Below are 23,034 nucleotides of genomic sequence, written 5' to 3'. Positions count from 1 at the left end.
GCGCTCTTGGTTTAGATTGACTAAGTTGTTCCACGTCCAAACATTCCATCCGGTGTCTGAATGAACTGTGCCATCGAACCACCTAAGGGGGATACGTAACTAGGCGCCATGATCGCATGTGCAAGCATTGGACTTTAAATATACTAGTTCAGATAACTGATACACATATCTAGCAGACTTAAGTACTTTAGTAAACTTAAAATGATGTAGTCAAAACAAGTATTGACGTGGTACTCTTTCTGGTAAACAAAGTATATTGTCTGTAGAGTACGTGCCATATTTGTACTCAAGTATACTCAACAAAACCACAGACCCATGTCAGTAGTATCTCCAGTCAGTGAGATGACAGCAGTTGGAACAAACTCACATTTTATTTAAAAATAATTCAAATAAAAAAGTTGACTTTATAAACGGCAATGCTCTTCAGTCGCCACAGATGGTCGTCATGGCAACGGCACCTGAAGACATCAGTTCATCATAATGAAGTTGGACTTGCAGTGAGCTGCAAAAAAAAAACCAAAAAAACAGAGGGTTGAGGCTTGTGAGAGAGCTCAGACAGAGAGGCAACAGTCCACACTGGATAGGAGAGTTACCGATGAACTCTGCCACGGGGTCGTGCTCGCCCTCGGTGCGGATGGTGCCGGCGATGCTGTCGTTCTCCAGGATGGGGAGGAAGAGCTGCACGAAGTCAGAGGTGTAGGGTGGAGCGATGACGTCCAGCACCTTCACACATGTTGAGAATTTGCTAAATACCATATAACAATGAAATATTTGATATGTTTTCAATCCTTTCAGATCTTTTGTTTGGATGACATAAGTAAACCAAATGGATGACTCAACAGGAGCAGCAACAAGTTGCACAGTCTTTCGGACAGGAAGCTACCTCGGTGACGAAGTACCGGATGAGGGAAATGTCCGTGTTGAGCTTCTCCAAACACTTGCGGATGTAACCCACCACAGGCAGGACGTAACCGCGACTCAGCAGATGAACCATTCGGTCCAGGAGAGTCTTCTTCAGCTCCATCTGCAGACACATGGCGCCATGAGACTTGGCTGGCCAACACATGCCGCTGCAACACGGTGCCACACACCTGCTCCATGACGTCCAGCTGCGAGTGCTCCGTCTCAAAGAGCTTCACCAGCAGCTGGAGCACCTGAGGGTGCAGCAGCTGGTGACACGTGCAGATCTGAGAGGACAAAGATGAGGGTCAGCCTCCTGTGCACGCAGCCAGGTAACCTGCTCGCACCTCGTCCAGCAGAGCCAGGTGCACCGGCGTGTGGTCCGTCTGCAGCTGGAAGTACCGCGGCTCAGACACCGTCCAGTCCACCCATTTCAGGACGCCCATGGCCACCACAGGGAAGCTGGCGGACGGAGCGAGGAAGCATGGCGTGGTCAGTAAAAATCTGCCTCCATGATTCACACACGGACAGCAATCCTCTGCTCACCGGATACACTGATACAAGGTGCCCAGCTCGGCCACCAGCTCCGTGGCGCCCTTGTTTTCGTTACAGCACAGGTTGTGGACCGTCTCAATGGCCTTGGACGTGGACTTGAGCTCATCTTTGTTGATGTTGACTCTCTTATTCTACAGTGAAGAGGAAGAAAGGGTCACACCAAGCCGTCTCAGGCATCTGCAGCCTCAGCCTCAGCCTCACCTTCTTCCAGGTCTCCACCACGCTGGCAGCGTACGCCAGGATGTGGATGTACTTGTGCTTGTGCTCCTGGTTGATCTTTGAGCCCGGCTTGAACAGCGACTGCATGAACAGGTCCAGGAAGGCGGGGACTCGGATCTGTGGAGGGCACGGGGGGGAGGAGGAGGGTGAGTGATGTGGAGGGCTGTGTTGGGTTGAAGAGCTCCTCACCAGCTCCACAGGTGGAGGGTCCATGCTGCTGAACATCTTGAACAGGACAGTGATGTCGGCTGGATTCAGAGCTCCTTTAGACAGCATGGCGCCCAGAGCCTGGCAGGCTCGAGGGTAGGCTGCCGCGGTGCCCAGGGCCAGGGTGATTTGACTGGCATCGTGACCTCTGGGGTGGGAGCCAAATGCAGAGAATGGATCACAGATCATGGTTGCCGGGGGAGAAATCAGCAACACGCATGTTAAAACAATGTGCAGACATCTTAATAGACCCGTTTCTCTTTGAGCTGAGGGAACATCTGGCACCGGGATGTAACCGCTGTCTGCCCCTTGGGACCAGCTCTACTTCATTCCCGGCGCATTAACATTGCTTGTCAGTATGGGGCTAGACTGCCATCTTCTGGTGACGTCACGATCTGCAGTTTTGTACTGGAAAGCCTTTTTTTCCACGATCAAATTACACTTCCAATGGACGCAGTAAAAGCGACTTATGAAACATTGATATCTATAACTAAATATGCCTTGCCTGTCGCTTGTTGATGACGTCACACCACATGTGATTCACAGCTGTCGATAGTCCAACAAGGCTGCACTCGAATCTTGTCACCAGTGTTGAGCGTTGGGTTTCAGCGAATGACAGTGGCTACTTATTAAGGTGACTCAAGGATAGAGTCAAATCCCAGCTACTTTCAGAATAATGTAGAATTCTTCAATAGGTTGTTGATTATTGTAACAATTCAATTGGATCAGCTGTTTCTCTGGTTGCTGAGTACCTGAACTATTCCTTTTTTAAGTATTTCCACACTAGTTTTTATACGTTATGTTATGTTTGACAGTTCAAAGAAGGAGATCCGGAAATGTTTTTTTTTTCATGATCGAAACCGTCAATTTGAACCATAATTATCGAACAGTCAAAGGAAGATGGAGAGAGATGAGGTTGTAAAGTTCTAAGCTTTGCAGAGGAGACATCTTTGCGCCTGAAAAAGTACTTAGACCAGAACTATGGAAGAAAAGACTATCAAAATGATCTCCAGGTCGCACCAAACTCTTTCTTTGAGCCTCAGACTAAACACCTTACTCTTAGCAGTTTTGAACTCCATTTCTCTGCGTACCTCTTGTGAGCCGACTTCTGGACCTCCTGACCGATGCGCCTCACAGCTGAGCCGCCCTGCTCCTCCTGAGCCAAGATGGACATCATTGCCTGGGCGAAGAGGTACGTGTGCTCGCCGTGACACACCATCTTCTGCGAGAGAGACAGCCCCGACATAGATCATCTTATGCTGTTCAGCCGATGCAGGATTTAAGTGAGGGGAAAAAAATAAAATCAACTCCTACTGCAAACTCAGGCAGGTTCTTCTCCAGGTTTTCTTCTCCTCCATCCAGCAGTGTGGCGAGAGACGTCCTCAGCACCCGAGAAAAGACCTCCAGCTGCTGGCACGCTGTGGACACGCTGGTGATCTCACCTTGATAACCAGCATCTGAGATGAGCTGTGTGGGAGATCAGACAGACATTAGTTGAGGAAGACAAGTCTCTGTGACACACATTCGCACATTCGGCTAGTGGGTCCATTTGGTCGCACTGAGGCAGCATGAATGAAACTGAGAAAGTAATGGCATAAAAACTACAACAACTTCACTGTCTTTCACTAGCAATGGGTCGATGAGGCATCATGAAACAGTGTTGCAGCGTTGATGAAACAGTGTCCTAATTTTCAGAGGCCACTAGATGGCGCTCTTGGTTTAGAACTGATGTGAAGTTCCATTGAACTATTGTATTTTATAGAGTGCACTTGAATATTAGACGGACTCACGAAATTTAAGAAGGAAAATAGATCAAGCATACAACTAACATCGGCGATGTTCCAGTGGTGATCCAGGTGTGTGTGTGAGTAGAGCATGTTGTGTGAGGCACCTTCACGGTGAAGTTCAGCATCAGGCAGTCAGGATGAGCCTCCGCGAGCTTGTAGAAAAGATCCCTCCATGTTGTGTGTGCGATCATCTGCTCCAGCCAGGCAGGAGTCTGAAATACACTCAAGTTAGCCTTCAAAACGTTCCTTCGCCAACACGAGTAGCTAGACATCACTGCGCCACCATAATGATCTATAGGTTCCATACAATGCAAAACAATGTTGGAGTTATTAAGGGTCCTGCACCAAAAGGAGGAAACAAAACGTGCAATACATTCAGGCTAGAAACATCAGCGCACCATGCGGATTGGTAGTGAAGCGCTGATGAGGCGTCATGAGACCGTGTCCTCATTTGCAGAGCCCAGTAGGTGATGCTCTACATTTAAAAATGATTTCCTCAATATGGTTAGAGAATGTAATCTGATCCAAATCCAAAGATCTTACAGCAGAGGGTGCCATCTAGTGGGCTCTGAAAAATGAGGACACTGTTCCATGACGCCTCAGCAGCCCATCACTATTGCTGCGTACAGTAGAGCAGGTTCCTCATGTCAAAAGCTGTGAGCACGAGTCTGTTCACCACCAGTGTTTGCTGCTCATTAACACTAAGCTTCACAGCAGTGAGCCTTGGGACCTTTAGACGTCTTACCTCTCCCTCCACTGTGAAAATAGAATCGGCTTTCTGCGGGTCAAAATGTTTAATCAGAAGACTCTTCAGATGATTTTCCACTCGCTCCTGGACCTGTGCTGGCTCCACACCTGAAAACAGCATCAGGATGAGTCGTGTCTCAAGAAGCAAAGGGGTCCGATGGACCGTTACTGACCCATCTGAATGAGCCACTCTGCTAGGAGATTCACCGTCTGAGCCACAGCAGAGTAGTTCTCACTGAGCAGCTGGATCACATGTTCAGGTGAACCACCGGCTAAGAAATACCTGCCATGAATGAACAAAGATCCTTTCAGTCTCAGGACAGTACGTTTGTTTAGTCGTGTCTTTGAAAGCTACGAGGCACTTTTTGCATCTGTCCTTACATTTTGAGTGTGCTGAAGATCGCAGGTTCCATGATGTAGTCCCTGCTGGAGAATTTCTGTAGACATTCTTCCTGGATTTTCCCACCATCCTCGCCTTCAACATAGCGTTCTTCCTGTCAATTAAGACAGAATGTTTGAAAGAAAATTCAGCTGTTGAGTAACTGAATTCATGGATGGTGTGTAACATTTTTTTTTTCGCTCTGAGATGAGAGCTGGTCCGCCCTCTTCCCCAAAGACAGCGGCAGCTGTTAAGCTTAGAAAGCTGTCGCTGGGATCTTGCAACATTATCTAAGGATTTGCCAACAGCCAGCTGGGACAACACCACAAGGCACAGCAGATATGGCTGACGGGTTGTACAAAGCGGTGTCTTGTGTTGTAAAGGGAAAATTTGTGCCAGAGACAGACAGAAAAAGGACGTTCACACTTCTGTTAGAGATGTATACTATGTGTGCTATGAGTGTCAGCAACATTAGTCCACATTTTTGGATCTAAACTGACAGCCAAAAGCACAAAAATATGTCCTCACATTAATGCAACACAAAACACGCAACACCTTGGATGAATAAAAACTTGTATGTATGTTGGTTTGCGGTGTATTTTCCTCACTCATGTAATTGTGACTCACAAACACCTCAATAGAGACCAAATTTAGGGTGATGGCTTTAAGTTAACATGACCTGCATCACAGACAGAACTCAAAGTGAAGTCAGAATGAACGCAAAGGTTGATATACGTTTGCGCACACACACACGCGTTAGATGAAATTCTGCATTACATGTGTTTCATTCGCGACGACAGCGAAGCCTCCTGCGAACCTGATGCTGTCATGCTAACAACAAATGCAGCTAACAAGCAACAAGTCTCACCGTGCTACCCTCCCAGTCTCCACCTCCGCTGTAGAACTCCTCGTCCATAACAGCAGCGACTGGTATACAAACCCCTATAAGGACAGGAGTCTATCGTTGGCTTACTATCAAACCGTTAATCTACAGAGGTGTTGGAAATAGTTAGCCATTAGCTTGGTAACTAACAACAATAATCGGGGGGGAAAATGGCGAGGCCGGCTGGCCACGCCCCCTTATTTGGAACTAATTCTCCCCTGAGCACAGACTTGCAGGTTTACGATTTGTTCTTACCCAGTTTCTTCTTTACTAAACCACAGAACATTTCAATGCACCGAACACGCATTTCTCGTTCAGCGACTCCAACATTTTATATTACAATCCAAGATCTACAGGCTCGCTTTTCCTCAGGGGAGATTGTATGATCAGTAACAGTTTCACTTAAGTATGGACATCACTGAGGGCTAGAAACACCTTTCTAAAGCTTGAGGTTGTATTTTGAGATATGATTGGATAAGAGGAAACAAAACAATTCAGGATGAAGAGTGAAAGCAGCTCTTTAAACGAGACCCATGTTATGTGATACTTTTAAATGTTTTTGGAAGAGACTGAAATTCAGTATTACCGTACACATATATGTAACCGATCCAAAAGCCACATCTAAATATAAGAACTGTTCTTCCCTCTGCTCCTTCACCATCTTTGGACAAGAAGAAATATGGATGGAATTGTATACATTTAAGGCAATGTATTACCGATTGAAACACACATACATTCATTCAATATCCCTGCACTCACAGGACTTACAGATAAGCATTAAAACCAAACCCGTATGGCCTGGCACGATGAATAGTGAATGGAAACTATTGTAAAGTGACTAATAAGTGTGTTTATAAACAAGCAAAACAGCAGCACCTGCAGCAGGAAGGACGAAAGAGAAGTGAGAACCAAAATAACTGGACCGTCTCTTAATACTCAAAACACTTGGAACAGGTGCAAAAAAGTTGTTTTGTTGCCAGATTAAAATAAATGCTTGCGAAGTTTTGCACTCTAAACATGAATAACTGTCATCTGAAGATGACTCTTGACATCATTTGTGGGTGAATACACCAGAAAATAGCACTTTGTGATTACAATAAAATGAGAACTGAATCCATACTGAAATCATGGCAATGTTAGAAGAGTTTTCTTTCCAGAGAGCTGAATATTCAGAATTTTCAGAGCCCACATTGACAGAGTAAAAATGGAAACATTTGTAGCATAACACTCCTTTTAAACTCAGACAGGAAACAAGCTCAGTGTGAAATTGGTTTATTACAGAAAATCCCACCAACATTTTATATTATAATGCAAACTGCAAACATATGAATTATATTATTTACTCAAAGGAGAAGTTGTTTTACCCGTGGCAAAGAAATCTGAAACTGTGTTAATTCTAAATCCAACAGAACCTTCCCCCAGCTCATACAGGGCGAGTACACTCGAAAAACAATAGTACATTCCTTTGACGTCAGACAGTTCATTCTCATTCTGTGAACAATAAGAGTTCCTCGCTCCACGCGCAGGACAAAAATAACTTATCGCATCCCAAATCGGGCCACTGCAAATCTCTGTAAAAAGTTCTTTGCACATTCTGATTAAAAAGTGCAGGCAGTGAGACTTCATTCAGCGCTGCTGCCTCTGATTCTTCCTGTTCACATCATTCGACTGAACTGTTAAAATATCAGAAGGATTTATAAAGTGAATTCTGAAAGGGTTCAACAAGGCCTTCTATTCTAAGCACAAAGATAGCTTAGGTGAAAACCGAACCTTAACTAGGGTTCAGTTATTGCTTCGATAAATAATATTAACTCTACGAGAGAAACTTCACATTGCTCAGATGCTTGTTAAAAAAAAACAGGTCAAAAACTGAACGTCTTTTGGTTGAAAAATCCCTGCGTTGCGGCCGTTTCCAACATGTTATGCATCTGCATCAAGTTCTGGAAAGTTTCAGAAAGGATTAGTAGATTGGCTGACAAAACAGCCATCTGACGAAAAACAGTGTCCTTTGTAACCATGGAAACGATCAGCACCGTATTCACTAAGGGCAAGCCAGTAGGTAACAGGGTAAGACACGAGGGGCAGAGTTCATGTGCACTTTGAGTGCTGCGGCTGCAGAAACACTGATGCTCCGCACGCCGAGGTCCTCAGTCGCCTTGGTCATAGTTAGGCTGCGTGCAGCTTATGCAAATATAGTCTTCGCTCTCCGCCCGCTCAGCTGACAGTCCAACGCAAACCTGGTGGAACCACTGGTTGCAGCTGCCGTCACACTGGACCCAGTTCACCTGTGGACCATGACATGAGACGCTGAACAACTGGGGCAGGGGTTTGAGATTCAAACAGCACAACATACCTCGTCCCCCTCCGGCTCTCTGCACCACGGTGCAGCACACAGTGAATAGTCTTCCTCTGAATCAGATCCAGCAGGGTCGGACACCGAGTGAGAGGGCGAAGGACTTCTCCTGCTCTCCTCACTCCTCTCCTTGTTCTTCTTGGACTTCTTTTTACGCCGCTTCTTTGCCTTCTCACTGCTCTGAGAATCTGAGCTGTCCTTGCGCCTCTTGGTCCGTTTGCTCTGGCCATTGCTATCCCTCTTGTGATGAGAGCTGCCGTTCTGCTTCACAAAGAAAACAACGTTTTAGCTCAATCGACTCCGACACTTGGGATGACTGGTTACCTTTCTGTGGTGCTTGTGCTCGTCCTGAGCTGTGCCGTTTCTACAGGGGCTGCTGTCAGAGGGCAGCGGGGCCAGTTTGTACAGCAGGTATCTGTACAACTCTTTTGTCTCCGGCAGTGTGACCTGCAGGAGAAAGCCTTCCACCATGAGCTCCTCCAGTTCCGGCTCCAGCCCTGCGATGAGGATGCACACCATGAGGACAGACTCGGACACAAGCCGGAGGAACACGTGAAGAACTCACCATTGAGTGGAAGAGAGAGATGCTCTTGATGAAAAGACTTGCTTTTACTGGTTTTGCTACAATGCTTTGCCTGGAACAGAGAAGGCCACATTAGTTTGATGTAGTCGTGCACTTCAATTCAAAAAGTGATCCTCACTCACCGTTCGAGACACTCGTTCCAACATCCCATCTGTGCAGGCCTGTTGGACTCTGTGCTGCCATCGCACTGTCCTCTCAATTAGGAAGCGCAAGGCGTCCCCTTCTGGCACCCGCACCCGAATCCTCTGCAGGGAAGCCAGCAAAGGCAGGACTTTGTCCAGGGGCGGTTTCCTCGAACGATGACAGAGAGGGCAGAACCAGGCGTCTCCCTGTTCTAGCTCTGCGGTCGCCGACACACAGTCGCAGTGGAAAAGCTCTCTACAGAGCTCACACTGGACCATGGCGCCGGACGGGGCCTTTTGGCAAATACAGACATTAAGTGCATTACAGTTTTCAGTAGGAAGAAACTTGGACTCATTGGAAGTCCTGAGAGCGAGCAACGTCTCCATCTCCTTCTGGCAGACATCAGCGAGTGTGGCCATCTGAAAGAGAAAACCGTTTCCAGTTAAAGTCTGACAAATATTTGAGACACAAAAATAGCACCAAAACAAGAATAAAATTAAGTACAACACAATCATTTGAATTTTATGTGGCCTGTCCACGCCCAGATCTCATAATGGGCAAATTAGCCTTTTTTTCCCCATTTAGACTTTCCTACTATGAACTGAGAATTTTGGCAGCGTAATGAGGCAATGAACATACAACAATTTCTCGATGTAACACAACTGATACATCTTGTAACTTCACTGACTTTAGACCAGTCTATTTATTTTGGATAAATGTTCACTTGTGGAATCATGACGTCCTTTTTTCATTCTCCTAATCTCACGTTTTGCTCTCTTATATCTTTTTATTTACAGTTAAAGATCAAAAGGCTATTTCCATAGTGCATCCTTTCTTGCTCAGTGCACACTGCTTGAAAGTTCTTAATATGATTGACTGAAGGTAGTCTACTGACCAGGTTCCAAAACATGACAAAAACAAACCCATCTAGACCCAAAGGCGAAACAACTCTAGCTTAATTGTGATGGTTATATAATCAATCGACTATCAGTGTCCAGTTTAACTATTGAAGGCCAACTATAATATGAAGTGGCACTGCAGTGGGCTTCAAAACACAGGTACTGTCTTCCACGGACACACAACACTGCAGACAATCTTGTTTCCATCCACTTCACTTCACCTGCATCATTTTCTAGGAATTTTTCAGACTCATTCTAGACATTGTGAATCTCCCCTGGCTAGCCTGTCTTGAACACTACTCTTTATAGGACCTGATGTCAACATGCTTTGCTGGTGGTCAGGTTCAACTATTTGAATTTCATTTTCATGCATTTGGAGCTCATGTGAACAGCATATAAATTACTCTGCGGGCCAGATCAGAACCCCTGGGCTCGAATGTGACACATGCTTTAAAGCAATGAAGACGAGGGTCACACTCACTGCGGCGGCTGAGTCCTTGCTTTCGGTCAGAGCTCTCTCTACATCACATAGTGAGTCCAGAGCAGCTGGCGATCTTTTACTGCTGGGTGAAACCTCTTTTGACTTCTTCGATCTCGACTTCTGATATCCAGTTCCTAAATCACACCTCGGACAGAGTACCTGGAGGAACAAAATTATTTGAACATTGGTCATGAAATGCCACCAATGAGGCAATCACAACAGTGAAACTACAGTTCAGTTAATGACCTCATCACAAATAAGCGTTATCTTAATTTTGATTTGATGATCACAAGGGAGTTCGAACTACAGATGACATGTACAGCAACACTTGAGTTTATTTTATATACTGCCAGCCAACTGATGCTGAAGACATGTCTGGATGAAAGACTGTCAGTTATATATGTGATTGTTAGAATCCTTCCTACCACTGCAGCAATGTCCTTCATTCAACAAAAATATGGTCTGAAGAAACACAGCCCCCAAAAAGCCCACACCTTGTGACAGTCACAAGTCTGCGCTGCTCCAGTCATCTCACAATCCAGATGATTGTGAGATGACCGCTCCTCCAATATCAATATTTAGTCCATATCACAACCATGTTCACATTCAGATTAACAGCAGTGTGCTTGTCTGTTAGTTTACCTCCAAGAGAGATAGCTGGGAGTTCTTCAGCAGGAATGTCTTGGCTGCACTCTCCTTCCAGATCTGAACATCACTAATCAGTGACTCCAGTCGACCCAGGGGCTTCAGCCACACTGGGATGCCTCTGGCTTGAAGTACCAGCTCTGAAAGGTTGTCCAGCACAGGTATACGTCCCCCGAGCTGCGAGCACAAACCGGAAGTGTCGCTTTTTAGATTCCATCCTTCACAGCAACAACCTCGACACCACCAGTGCAGTAACTACCTGCAGTGCTTCGGCTTCAGCCAGCCACTCCTTTGCTCTGACAACTACGTCCTTCAGCTCCAGACAGTTTGGGAGAAAGGCAGGAATGTTCTCCACCTCCAGCAGGGCAGCATCAAGCACTTCAACACTTTGGGCAGGCCTGGAAAAGGAATGAGTCTGCATGAGCAATTGCCAACACCACTATTACGTGAGACTATCGTAACAGTATCATAACAGGTTTTGATAATGCCAATAATCTGGGAGACTAGAAATACACTACTAAGACACCAAGAAATACAGTACTTTTAATATAGCTGCACAACGGGTGCAGGGATTATAATTTACAACTTTGTCGATGTTTGTATATGCTCATGAGCAAAATCATAAATCAGCCACATGTTAAAGTAGAAAAGCATTGAGACAATATTAAATATTGTCAGATTTTCCTCTAACAAAATTAAATAATGGGTCCAGACAGTGAGCCGGGTCACTCCCTAAATGCAATCATTTGGTCCCTGTGCCATTTCACATGACCAGAAAGAGGACAAAGAAAGAAGAAAAGAAAGAAAGAAAAAAGAACAAAAGAAAGAAAGAAATAAAGAAGAGACAGACACACAAAGTTGGGGAAAAAAAAATCCTCCTTGGCGGAGGTAACAACCGCGTGGCATTACGTTTCATGGTAAAAACTAAACAAGAACATCAGTAGATGAATTTTCTTACGTGGAATCCAGGAGACTCAGCGCCCGCTCCTCCCACTGCTCTGAAACAGTCAGTAGCTCTTGCAGTCGTGCCATTGCTTTCTCCACAGAACTGTGAGGAGCCAGACCAACACCTTGGTCAATGAGCCTCCTCATGGTGTCCAAGCACAATGTATCTGGTCTACTGCTGGCCTGCTGCACAGCCTCCAACCAGCGAGCCTGCTCCAGACGCTCTCTCAGCTGAGGCAGCTGAGGCAGATCCACATCAAGGCCCAGGCTCATATCCAGTAGGTCCTGAAGTTCAACTGGGCTTGGAGTCTCTTCAGTGAGGAGCCTTTCGCTACGTTGCTGGAAATCATCAACTCGACACAACAGGTCCTGAAATCACAATGACACATATGAATGACTGAAGGCAAGAGCAGCATCTGAAGTTTTCATTGAGGGTCTGAAATGCATGCGTAGCTGTCTGACATTCAGGATCACCTTCAATAAAGGAGCTTGTCTGATGTTACACGGCAGGCTGTCCAACTGTTGGACAAATGTCCTGAGTTCCTCCACAGACAGCTCATTTTGGCTTTGAGATTTGCCTCCACCAGATCGATACCTGCAAGACAACAATGAAATAATATAATCGTAAGGAATCTGCTGAGAGGGCAACAGGAAGCAGGATCCAGCAGACCATTTCATTCTTATAAACCAGACATGCACATGTCTAGTTTAGCGTCTGGCATGATAACATGCAAAACAATGGAATCACCAAGTCAGCCAAATTTTCCTTCGTACCTTGTCTGCCTCTTCCCATTAAGGAGCTGCTGGGCCATCGTAGCAACTTTGTCAGCCTCAGAAACTATAATACGCAGCTGATCGAGGAGGCTGGTTTTAGGGAACCGGTTTGTTTCCACTTGCTCAACCAGGCTGTGAAGTTCCTCCAAACCTTGCGAGACAAATGAAGCTCCAGTTTAAAACCATATCTCTTGAAGAGTTAGTTAAGGATTTTCGACTCTTTAACCCTAAACCCAACTCACTAGGATGGCCATGTTTAACTGTCATTATTTAAAAAAAACATGCCTCTCCTTTACATATAATTATGATGATTATTATTATTTGCTCACCTTTTTTCTTGTTTTCTTTTCTTTCAAGGATTTCCTGGACACTACACACCCAGTCTTTGTAGGAGTCTGCACGCTGGGTCACTGTTTCCATCATGAGGCAGAGTTCACGCATTGTGAACTTGTAACTGGAGATGAATACAAATCAATGTTTTTATTTAATCCAACACTGAAGACATAAAATAGTGCCGTTATCTCAACATAAATTAAAAAGTGAGGACCACAAGAATGATGACCATTCATGAATGAATGAATGAATTTCATCATTGCATTTTGTGGAGAGCAAAAAGGAGCATAGCATGTTACTGTGAGTACTGCTTATTATCTGCTTTGTTTATTCTTCAAATTGTGCGTTTCCTTGAATGGTATTCCAAATGTGTCCAATTACAGCAGGAATTTGCAACCACAACAACATCAAATGAACCGTGTACTTGTATCGGAGGACTCACTTGAGTGTCAGGCTGCTAAACGGACAGGAGCAGTGGTCCTGGGCGTGGTACAAGCAGACCATCTTTCCAGGGCTGCAGACGCAAGTGATCCCAGAAAGGTAGCAGGTGGTTCGACATTTACAGCATTGCCGCTCCTCATCAGGGAGCACCTCATAATCAACTTGCTGAGATCGAACCACACCCTGGGGAGCCAGTCACATTCATTAGTGAGAGGAAGAGCCACCAGCTGCACAGCGCGATAACGTCCTCCAAATCTAATATGTTAATAACTCTCATGTGTTTTCAGATAGGCACTGATCATCCCGAATGCAATAACCCAGTTGCTTGTTCGTAAAAGCTTCAGTTGTGTCCTTTTTCTGAAACAAATAAATCCACCATTAATCTATATGATTTTAACTTATGGAAAACCAACAGGCACTTCAGCTTGTATTTAGCATTCAGATACTGCAATGCTACAAATACACTGCAGTTGCAAATGCCATTTTAAACAAGTAAATCTGCTTGATCTTGCAGTGACTGCGAGTGTGATGCTATTCTGCTAAATGTCCCTGTCAGTGAAGCAAACTGCTCTTTGTTTAATGCCACATATCAGCATCTACTACACCACCTTACCATCTTGTTTATTTTCTCCCTTAGCTTCTCCTCCTCCTGCACCATGGAGACCATCTCTTTTTTCACAGCATCAGCCAGGTCAACGTCCATACTGTCAGCCTTGCAGGCCATGTTGCAAACCATTTCATCGTGGGAGAAGACGCAGTACCTGCTCAGCTGACGGTAGTGCGTTACACAGTTACGACCGATTGGCATCTGCAGAGACAGAATTTAAAAAATAACATCTTAAATGTGGATCCGAAGATCAATGGTTGAGAAGAAAAAGTGAATAACAACAGGTCTGCTGTCATACAACGTTGTCATTTGATCCATCAGACATTACTGTAAATTCCACCTAAATATTCAAAGCAAATTAAGTCAAGCGACTGTACTGCCATCATTTTCTCATATGGAGACATATTATGGATTGGAAAATCAATTGTTGGAAGTGAGCCAAGAGAAGTTTCGGTGAAGAATTTTTTTCTTAATATCTATCAATTTAGTTAAGATGTGGATTGTGATAAGGGATAACAAAACATTTTGGCCGTACAAATGTACTTCGATGTTCATTTGTCCAATAAAAATCCATCATAAAAATCATAATGTCGCCACTCCTGACAGCAGTTTGAAGATTAACAACAACCACAACTGGTGACAAGCCATACCCAGTCCATGGTACAGAAATTGACAGCCTCAGCGAAGTTAAACCCCTGGTTGAAGCCACTGTGGTAAGCTCTTGGGAATGTGATGACAAATTCTCCGGCACACTGGTTCGTCCGATAAATCTATGAGAGGAATGAGAACACGTGTGAACCAAAAAAACCCGCGGATGAAAAATGATTTCTGGCCTGGTCTGTGGTGAGAATTTCGCTCATTTGAATTAGTTACCGGGACGCCATTGTTCATCAGAGTGTTGGGATTCATGATTGTGACCAGCTGGTGAAGGAGGTCTGGCTGAGACTCAAACAGCTCCGGGGCCAGCTTCCGCATGACCGACTCGAGGTGCTCTGCAGCGTAGCCCGGGGCTCCATACCACGTCTTCGGTTCCCCCCTGCACAAAAGCATGTGCTCTTGGAAAAGGATCCCTGATGTTTTTTTTTCCCTCAATCACAGACGACAAACTTTATGTCCATTTCAACAAAGCAATTGCATTCATTTTATATGAGTACTACAGCGGTAAAGACATGAGGGTGGACTGTACCAGTGAAGGTAGTTTATAGAGTAGCTCCAGTGGTCCTCAATATGCCAGCAGAAGGAAGAGAAGCACATGCCCACATACAGCCAAGGCAACTTCATTCCACAGATGTCCGCTGTGATGTGTGTCAACACGGATGCATCCAGCACCGGCATGTTGTTCAGGTTCCAGCCACTGCTCAGATAATGCTGACACCAACAAACAATATTAGAATTTAAACGTATGCGCTCTGTCACCAGTGGAGATTCTAAATTAATAGAATTAATAAACCATTGTTTGTTATGTAAAACAGAACAAAAAGCATGTTCATTCTGCAGGAATGAAGAATGTTTGTACCTCGTCATCTGGGGAGACTTCAAAATGGCTGTTTCTCAGAGGAAAACCACTCCCAAACTCCTTGGAGGCAATGTCTGCTCCATATTCAACAGTCACATCCTCCTCGATTGTACCGACTAGTCTCCAAAATTCCTTCTCCACAAGCTCAGTAGGAACCATCTGTACAATGCAGCATCACACAACATGTCACCAGACTGTCGACAAAAAATGCTGGATGTGTTTCGATCACGGTACATGCAGGTTCAAACCAAAGACCATACATTAACATAAATACTAAGTTTAATGTCTTCAGCCAAACTACGAAGCCACATACATGTTGAGTTCAGCATTTAAATGTCAAGTTTCAAAAAGGTTATGGCTAAATTGTAGCGAGTTTGGTCTTACAAAACTATGCTTCAGCATTAAATCGATGAAGGTGGATCGTGAACTCACATGAACTGGCATGTTAAAATAATCTGACTTGAAAGAATCTGCCATATCTCCAAAGGCTTGAAGCGTATAGCTACGGCTGGCCTGCTCGAAACCAAATGCTACAGGAGGTTTGCCACATTCCTGTGAGAGAAGAGAACAAAAACAAAATCAATAATACATTTAACTTTGAGCTGTCCCAATGGAATGGAAGGCATCAGACTGAGATCAGGAGCATCTCACATGTGCAAGGCATCTAGGGCATCTCCAGTCTCCTTTGGGTACTTCATGGAGCGGAGGAATCAGACAGAAGATGTGATAACTGTCATCACAGCCATCACACAGCAGCAGACGGTCCTCAGCGGTGCCACTGCCACATACCAGACACAAGTACTGCTCCACCTGACAGACAGAGCGGAAACGACATTTGGGTTTACAGTTCAAGACCTGGGGGAACTTCAGCTTCAAACTACAGAACATGTAGATTTGACACTTACTTTACTCTCAATAGGTTTATTGACAGTGCATTCCTTAACGTCTTCCAATTCCTGTAAAATTGGCTCATTTTTCACTTCGGTGGGTCCCATTCTCCCTGAAACACACAATTAGAACAATCAGCAATGAAACGCTACATTTGTAGTGAGTGATGCCATTACCAACCATAACTAGCTTTCGAAACCATGCGCTCAATTGGCTCCGGTTTGGCGACAAACGTTCCCATCCTCCTCCGCAGATTGGGCCGATTCTCACAAATTTCCCCAGGTTCGTATTTAACTCTCTGAGAAAGGTCAAGTTAAGCAAAAAGAAAAGTTGGTGGCCAGCAGAGGTAGAATGAATGTGCGGCCAGGAGACTAAACAGCACTATGGTCGCTGGCACTCTAAAAACAGGCATTATCCAAAGCAAGCAAACAACCTTCTAATAACACTTGACATTATAACAACAGAGTCATGTCATACGTATTACATCATATATTCATATTATTATAGCTAAATAATCAGGCACATAGTGAGACAGGAACATATTGTCACCATGTATGAACATTATAAGCACAATGAAAAAAAACTACTACAAATACTTCAAACGTTGGACAGCCCGAACTCACTTCAGATCTCATCCTTTTAGCGCGTCGAGCAATGCTGCAGATCTCCTGTGGCTGCACAGACTGGCGCTGAGGCAGGTCATGCGGATGGTACTCCTTGTCTTTAGTGTCATTTGTCAAGGTGGCCTTCTGCAAAGAGAGAAGACGGTTAAGAAAAGGTGCATATGACTTGGCGAAATGGTGGAGAAACAAGACTAGTGCAGTGGTGCATAGCAATCACACAAAAGTGGAAATGTGACAAGGAGTCACAATCAAGTGGGAAATTAGGTCCTTGTAAACAGAGAAAAAGCTGTCTGGGGCATTCTGTCCCAAAAGTGGGGCCACGTTGGACACACCAAAAAACATTGGTGGGTGGATTCCTCACAGAAGCATTGTCATAGCTCTGGAAGCCAGACAGAGGAGGAGTAAACAATTGGACTTACAGGCAGATTGGCTCCAGTCTGAAACAGGTTATAAGGGTACAGGATCCTCTCATAGTGCGCACGAAGATGAGAGCCAATGGCCTTTCCTGGGGCGAAGCCCATCTTGACAGATATTTTAGTCCAGCGACGATCCCTGCAGACTGCCTCAAAGCCTCCCTCTTCATGAACCAGCTGACAAACAGGGGAATGAATCATCGTCAGCAGCGTTCAAAGACTTAACATCCTTCAATACAAAGTAAAAAACATACAAATTATTTGACTTCCTTACCTTATTAAGCTGGTACAGGTCCAAAATCTTTCTTTCCACATGTGGAATTTTTAATGTGCAGCCTTGAAGCTCCCAAAACTTTGCTATTTGGTCCAAGAAGTTGAGCTTCACTCTGGTTTGAGCCTTAAAAAAACCAAAGCACACACACAAGTAAATTACTACGTTTGCAGCAGAAGACCTTGTAAGTAGAAACTTATTTCCAGGACAAAATCTGTTGTTGCTGCTGGGTAGTTATAGCTTGCAACAGCTGATGTGTTTATCAAAGTAACACAATGGAAATGTACCATAAGACAGCGTGTCATGGTATTTGGAGTGGCATATTTTGCAGCTTGAGCTCATTGAACCCATATGTATTTGTCTGCATGTTTGCTGTCAACCATGCAGGGAAGAGCATATAAACAAACAAGGCTGAATTAATGTGACAATTTAAAAGTTTGGGCAGGAATATATGGCAGCAGTGCACCAAGCTCTGGCAAAAAGACTTAATCATAGGCATTTATTCAGCATCCTCTGCTAAATCCATGTCAACTTGTGGCATGACAATTTTAAGGGAAGAGATTCAGGAAGTGAACAAATCAACTTACCTCTAACTCATTCAGCCTCTGAATTCTTGGCGTGAATTTCAATCTGTCCACATCACAAGCAAATGGTGGCTGCCAGTCCTAGCAGAAAGAAAAATCCCCATGGTTATCAAAATGCTTGAGGTAAAACAAACGCATGTGAGTAAATATAAAATTAAAAGATAACGTCTGCATCAAAATAAGACAATGATGCATCTTAAACAAAAAGAAGTCGTTCTTTCGTTCATAGAGAAAACGTCACATCTACTTATGATAAAATAATTCATTTCTGAGGTCCTTCACAGCACTGTGACAAGTGTCACATTCTGGAATAACAAGAAGAATTTGCCCAGACACACAAACACACTTGAAGCCAAAATTAATTCATGGAGTGAAACACTGAACAGAGTGAGCTCAGACAAGCGTTCTACTCAGCTGCGACTCAGCCAAACGGGCAGGGTGGCGGTGCCTACAATGCAAATAACAGCTTTTGTTTCCTTTGGATCTCTCACACAATGGTCTGTTGGTAAGCCACAATGGCGACCAAATCACACATGTAAAGAAAAAAAAGGAATATCTTCTACTAATGAACATGTAAGACAAATAACTTTTAATCTTTCCTCTATATAAATGGAACAATTGGAAACCGAGCTTCTCTATTACCACAATGGTCCCGTTCTGGTCTCACTGTAAGAGGGATGACAGACAGGCCTGCCCATCAGCACACGTGTCACAACAGGTAGATCCAACATGTGGATCCGCACGACAATGACATAACATCAGGAGCACATTCATGTTAGCAGGTCGCTCACTAATCTGAATTTCTTATAAGGTTGATGTAAGTTGTAAAAGAGCAATCACTGCAATACAACACAGTACAACAATCCTCCTCTGCCTGTCAAGAATCCACCACTCATCACCACCAATGGAACCAGGGCAAAACGCAATTGTGCTTGGTCAAAAGTCCTGACGAAAATCCTATTTAATTTGTGAAAAATTTTTTTTGCTACTGATACACTACCGTTTCGATATGCTATTTGTAGAAACAAACAGCAGAAAATGTATTTGTTTAAAAATGTCTCCAGAAAGACATAGGCAATATGGCAAAATATACAATTTATTTATTTTAAATAACGGTTTAGATTTTATCACAATATCACATGTATTTTTAAGACTAACTTGCAAGTTTCTGGTCAGTGTTACTCCAAAACAAAGAAAAAAACCTATCCAACAAATAACTAGAATGAAGTTCTTTAGACCTTCTTTAGAACCTCATTCTAGTCTGGCGGATTTCCAGGCAGACTCAGTTTGCTCCAAAACTACAATTATTCTTTCTCCCTTCACATTTTGGAGCGCATCGGTCTGTTTCTTTAATTAATTATTAGCCAACTTTTAAACCACAAACTAAACTGGTCTATGAGTGTCAATAAAGTTATGAAGGGAGATTTCACGTTAGCTGTAATCTCTGGCGTCGCAGGACAAACATGGAACACTCCATTACACCGTTGTGAAGGTGTGTGGTCAAGTTAGAGGCACATGGGGTTTAAAAACATTTTGAAGTTACACATTTGTCCAGCTTCTTCGCTGTGAGATGTGTGTGGGAGGAGGAGAATTGTGCACTGCTAGTACCGTCAGCATAGAAAAAAAGATCTCCACACATTGGTAGACCGTCATTGTATATTAATTGTTCATGATATGTCATCATATTGCACACCTCTTTCTCTGGGCAAACTAGGTGAAATTGGATCATTTCCCATGGCACACCTGACAGTCACTCACAGCACACTAGTGTGCAGTGGCATCAGTTGAAAAACACTGGTCTAGACAACAACATCAGACAGATTAAATTATTATTAGTCTAAACCTGTTGCTCAACGCAGTTGACTATATAACAAAGTCAGGAAATTACACAATGTCAACAGCAGTTTTGCTTTGTGATCCTTCCAGGAACATAATTGGGTCACACAAGTCAGAGACATCAAGAGCACATTTGGTCAAAATATAGCAAGCCTCCCCCACCACCAAGTGCCAAATGACAAACACAGACGTCTAGCGAGAACCACACCACTCGCCAAGCGTCAGTGATTCGCATTTGCATTTTTGTCATTCACGCCAAGAGACACAAATATACAGTAATTCACAACACATGCATGCGAATGGTCAACTAGGTGCCTCTGGGCAAGTGTTATTTTTCTATCTGAAAGGTTTGAAACAAGACTATGTCAAGTACATCAATATTTCTCAACACAGGAAATCACACCACAAACTAGAGGATTTGTGAGTTATTACAGCAGGGGTCAGAAAATATAAAGTTGCATAGGCATTTGTCTTCAACAAAAAACAAAAGATTTTACAGGTTTCAAACATGTCACACTGTGACGCACTAGTTGCTTTCATTTGGTTTGGTTCTTCAACTTCCTTAATTGTCAACTACTTTTTTTCCACCAGCCGACTCTCTTGCTTCTTTCTTGAAATGATCAAAAACTACCTAAATCCACTTAACAATGAACAAGACAATTCCCACCATCCAACCCCCGGACTGCTTCCCTGAACATTTCACATTATCTGCTGTTATCAGGTTTGGGCCACTCAAACCACCAGCAGGCCCAACTACGACATGATAGTACAACTTCCTAGTTTTCTTCTCAAACCAACACCATGTCCAGAAACCATCCTAACCCCTTTGAACTCACAATCTATGCGTCAAATATTGTATATACTATTTTAGTGGGGAGAGTCTTTGGAATTGGAGCAAAGAGTAGCCCTTTTCTATTGAGCAGGACACACCCTTGAAAGGGATGTATGCCCTCACACAACACAAAGAATTTGAAACAGGACTGGTGCCTGATTTAGTGACGCCGGCATGAATTCAGCTCTGAAAACATTGCACAGATGGATGGGATGCATCGACGATCATCTGCTTCAATAAAATAGCGTGTTGGTTTAGTGTTCATGGTGTGACAGGGCTTTTCTCTGCTAGGAAGAAATACGCACATTAACCCACACCATGAGCAAATAAGGGTGTAATTTACTGAACTATAAGTCGTTTAATCGGAACAAAAAAACGATAAAGAAAACCCCAACTGTGTGTCCTTCAACGACGCCGTATGAGCGGACTGTCTCCATAAACAGTCGGCCGTCGAGCACGTACATTAGTTGACTTTAAACAGGCCCGATTCGAACTGACCAAGTCTGTCCGAGCACGTTCAGTTATCGTTTTAATGAAACCAACTATCGTTATCTGGATATTGCGATGCGTTATCACAGCTCACACCCAGGAAGTATATCCTAGTATAACTGTAAACAATTGGTACATCTCCGTACTTGGAACTTCTTTTGGGGGAATTATTCCAGTCTATATTTATTTGTGAAATGTATATATGCAGGTTTTCTAGATTCGCGTCTTCCGCCTGTTTTGTCGGAGTAAATGCAGCCTCGAATATAATCCGGACTGTGGCTAGCAGACGAGTCAACTCTGAGCCGCAATCCGCCATGTTGAATCCTGTCTAAAAACACAACTTTGCTGCGAGTTCACATCAAACTGCGGACTGTCACAGGCGCGAGCACGCAACGGCTCGCTCGAAACACCATGGTAAATGTGTAGAATTACTCACAGGCGGGGGTCTAACTTTGCAGATGCCAGTTTTCTCTGCAATAGGTCGTATTTTGTTGATGTACGCAAACGGATCGGCGAATTCCTCCCAGCTGGGCTCAAAAACAGGACACTCCGGGGGAGGAATGAACTCATTCTGCTGTGGTTGACTCATCCTCGCATCTTCTGTGTGATGGGTGGTGAAAAAAATCGCAGATGTCAAATGTTTTGGCGTTTATTTTCGGCCTTTCAGTTCATGTCCACTCTCCACTCATTGAACTCAAAGGCGAATTATCTACTTGGGAAAGACGTGACGTGTGCCTCCGCCTCAAAAAGTAGACACGCGAGCTTCACGTGAATACATCATTTCATGTATTCGTATCGGCCGATGAGACGGGGTCTATATTTAGTACGTAAAATAATACAGCGTGTTATTAAAAAATAAAAATAAAAGAACACGAATTAAAAGATTTAAATATAGAACGCGACCTAAACTCGGGTGACGCGATATGCGAAAAAGGAAGTGTGTTTGAGCCTCTACCTACAATGTTTGAAATAAACGCAGATGTCGTATTCAATAACTATTCCATTTTTAGACTCGGGATTATTGGTTCCGTATTTTCCGAGCAGATGACTACGTTGGTGTCGTTTGACTTTGCTTTCTTCACCCAGTGGTACCGCCGCAGGACCGTTAACAAATGAACGCGTGAGCTTCATTTGTCAGTCCTTACCCCGCCCGGCTGCGCCGAAAGAAAAGGCACGTCCGACGGTGTGGACGGTCCTTAAATCGAACCACCCTTGCCAGATCTGACCGGATCTTTGTTTTTAAATGGTCAGGGGGAGCGTGTTGATTGGTGGTTAGGAACCAGCCCGCAGTCACATGTCCATAGTTCTGCTGTTTGTTTTACTAACACACGCACATCTGTGTGTGTAAATAGCCCAATAAAGAGTATGGTATACCGGGCGCACTGCACATGACTGTAACCTTTTAGTGACGTTACAATGGATTCACGTCATCAAAGAAACGCATAGAAAATTGTATTCACTCTGGGGTTCTCCTTTCATACGTCTTTAAAAAATGCAGTAACGTGCAGTGCGTCCAGAATACTATACGCTATAACTTCTTGTATGTGGAACTAGTCGTGAAGCAAAAAGATCAAATCATAATTTAGTTGTAAAAATCATTAGAACAGAAATGGATTGGCGGCATATGAGATAAAAACACATAAATTACAATAGATAAGATGCGCGTGCCTCTGTGATGGCTTGACTTAGGCCCAAAATCGATGGAATTAAAAACAGTCATT

At 44.0% G+C, this 23,034-nt stretch overlaps 2 protein-coding genes across 3 annotated transcripts; both read right to left on the bottom strand.

Annotated features, from left to right (window-relative positions):
* Window positions 1-353: 353 nt before the first annotated feature.
* nelfcd (negative elongation factor complex member C/D) lies at window positions 354-5,856 on the bottom strand. Its single transcript, XM_053867000.1, has 15 exons — window positions 5,663-5,856; window positions 4,797-4,909; window positions 4,589-4,698; window positions 4,414-4,523; window positions 3,773-3,880; window positions 3,196-3,348; window positions 2,973-3,103; window positions 1,864-2,029; window positions 1,657-1,791; window positions 1,447-1,586; window positions 1,248-1,362; window positions 1,092-1,187; window positions 884-1,024; window positions 594-723; window positions 354-502 (listed from the first exon to the last, which is right to left on the bottom strand). The coding sequence occupies exons 1-15, from the start codon at window positions 5,708-5,710 to the stop codon at window positions 468-470; spliced, it is 1,731 nt and encodes a 576-aa protein (XP_053722975.1). The 5' UTR covers window positions 5,711-5,856; the 3' UTR covers window positions 354-467.
* Window positions 5,857-6,942: 1,086 nt separating this feature from the next.
* On the bottom strand, window positions 6,943-22,350 carry kdm5ba (lysine (K)-specific demethylase 5Ba). 2 transcript variants are annotated; one of them, XM_053866998.1, is made up of 27 exons: window positions 21,750-22,350; window positions 18,160-18,237; window positions 17,576-17,698; window positions 17,308-17,478; window positions 16,889-17,014; window positions 16,446-16,563; window positions 16,283-16,377; window positions 16,029-16,187; window positions 15,810-15,929; window positions 15,378-15,536; window positions 15,048-15,229; window positions 14,735-14,897; window positions 14,512-14,631; window positions 13,868-14,062; window positions 13,256-13,437; window positions 12,810-12,934; window positions 12,481-12,631; window positions 12,181-12,301; window positions 11,720-12,075; window positions 11,021-11,159; window positions 10,759-10,938; window positions 10,117-10,275; window positions 8,736-9,155; window positions 8,596-8,665; window positions 8,355-8,527; window positions 8,031-8,294; window positions 6,943-7,962 (listed from the first exon to the last, which is right to left on the bottom strand). In XM_053866998.1, the coding sequence occupies exons 1-27, from the start codon at window positions 21,900-21,902 to the stop codon at window positions 7,825-7,827; spliced, it is 4,440 nt and encodes a 1,479-aa protein (XP_053722973.1). In that variant the 5' UTR covers window positions 21,903-22,350; the 3' UTR covers window positions 6,943-7,824. The 2 variants fall into 2 exon arrangements, with proteins under 2 accessions (XP_053722973.1, XP_053722974.1); XM_053866999.1 differs by having other exon boundaries at window positions 8,031-8,291; window positions 21,750-22,348.
* Window positions 22,351-23,034: the final 684 nt, after the last annotated feature.

This window comes from Synchiropus splendidus, chromosome 6, assembly GCF_027744825.2.
Source record: "Synchiropus splendidus isolate RoL2022-P1 chromosome 6, RoL_Sspl_1.0, whole genome shotgun sequence".
Taxonomy (NCBI): domain Eukaryota; kingdom Metazoa; phylum Chordata; class Actinopteri; order Syngnathiformes; family Callionymidae; genus Synchiropus; species Synchiropus splendidus.
Note: the sequence above shows the minus strand (reverse complement) of the source record. Positions and strands in the feature narration are given on the sequence as shown.

Bases quoted from the DNA above. Each gene is read 5' to 3' on its own strand.
- nelfcd (XM_053867000.1), bottom strand. From the start codon at position 5,710: ATGGACGAGGAGTTCTACAGCGGAGGTGGAGACTGGGAGGGTAGCACG. The intron at 3,349-3,772 runs GTGCCTCACACA...TCTCCCACACAG, and splicing joins TGCTGAACTTCACCGTGAAG to CTCATCTCAGATGCTGGTTA. The intron at 1,587-1,656 runs GTGAGGCTGAGG...TCTTCACTGTAG, and splicing joins TGGTGGAGACCTGGAAGAAG to AATAAGAGAGTCAACATCAA.
- kdm5ba (XM_053866998.1), bottom strand. From the start codon at position 21,902: ATGAGTCAACCACAGCAGAATGAGTTCATTCCTCCCCCGGAGTGTCCT. The intron at 17,699-18,159 runs GTAAGTTGATTT...GGTTTTTTTAAG, and splicing joins AGAGGCTGAATGAGTTAGAG to GCTCAAACCAGAGTGAAGCT. The intron at 9,156-10,116 runs GTGAGTGTGACC...TTTCTCTTTCAG, and splicing joins GCAAGGACTCAGCCGCCGCA to ATGGCCACACTCGCTGATGT.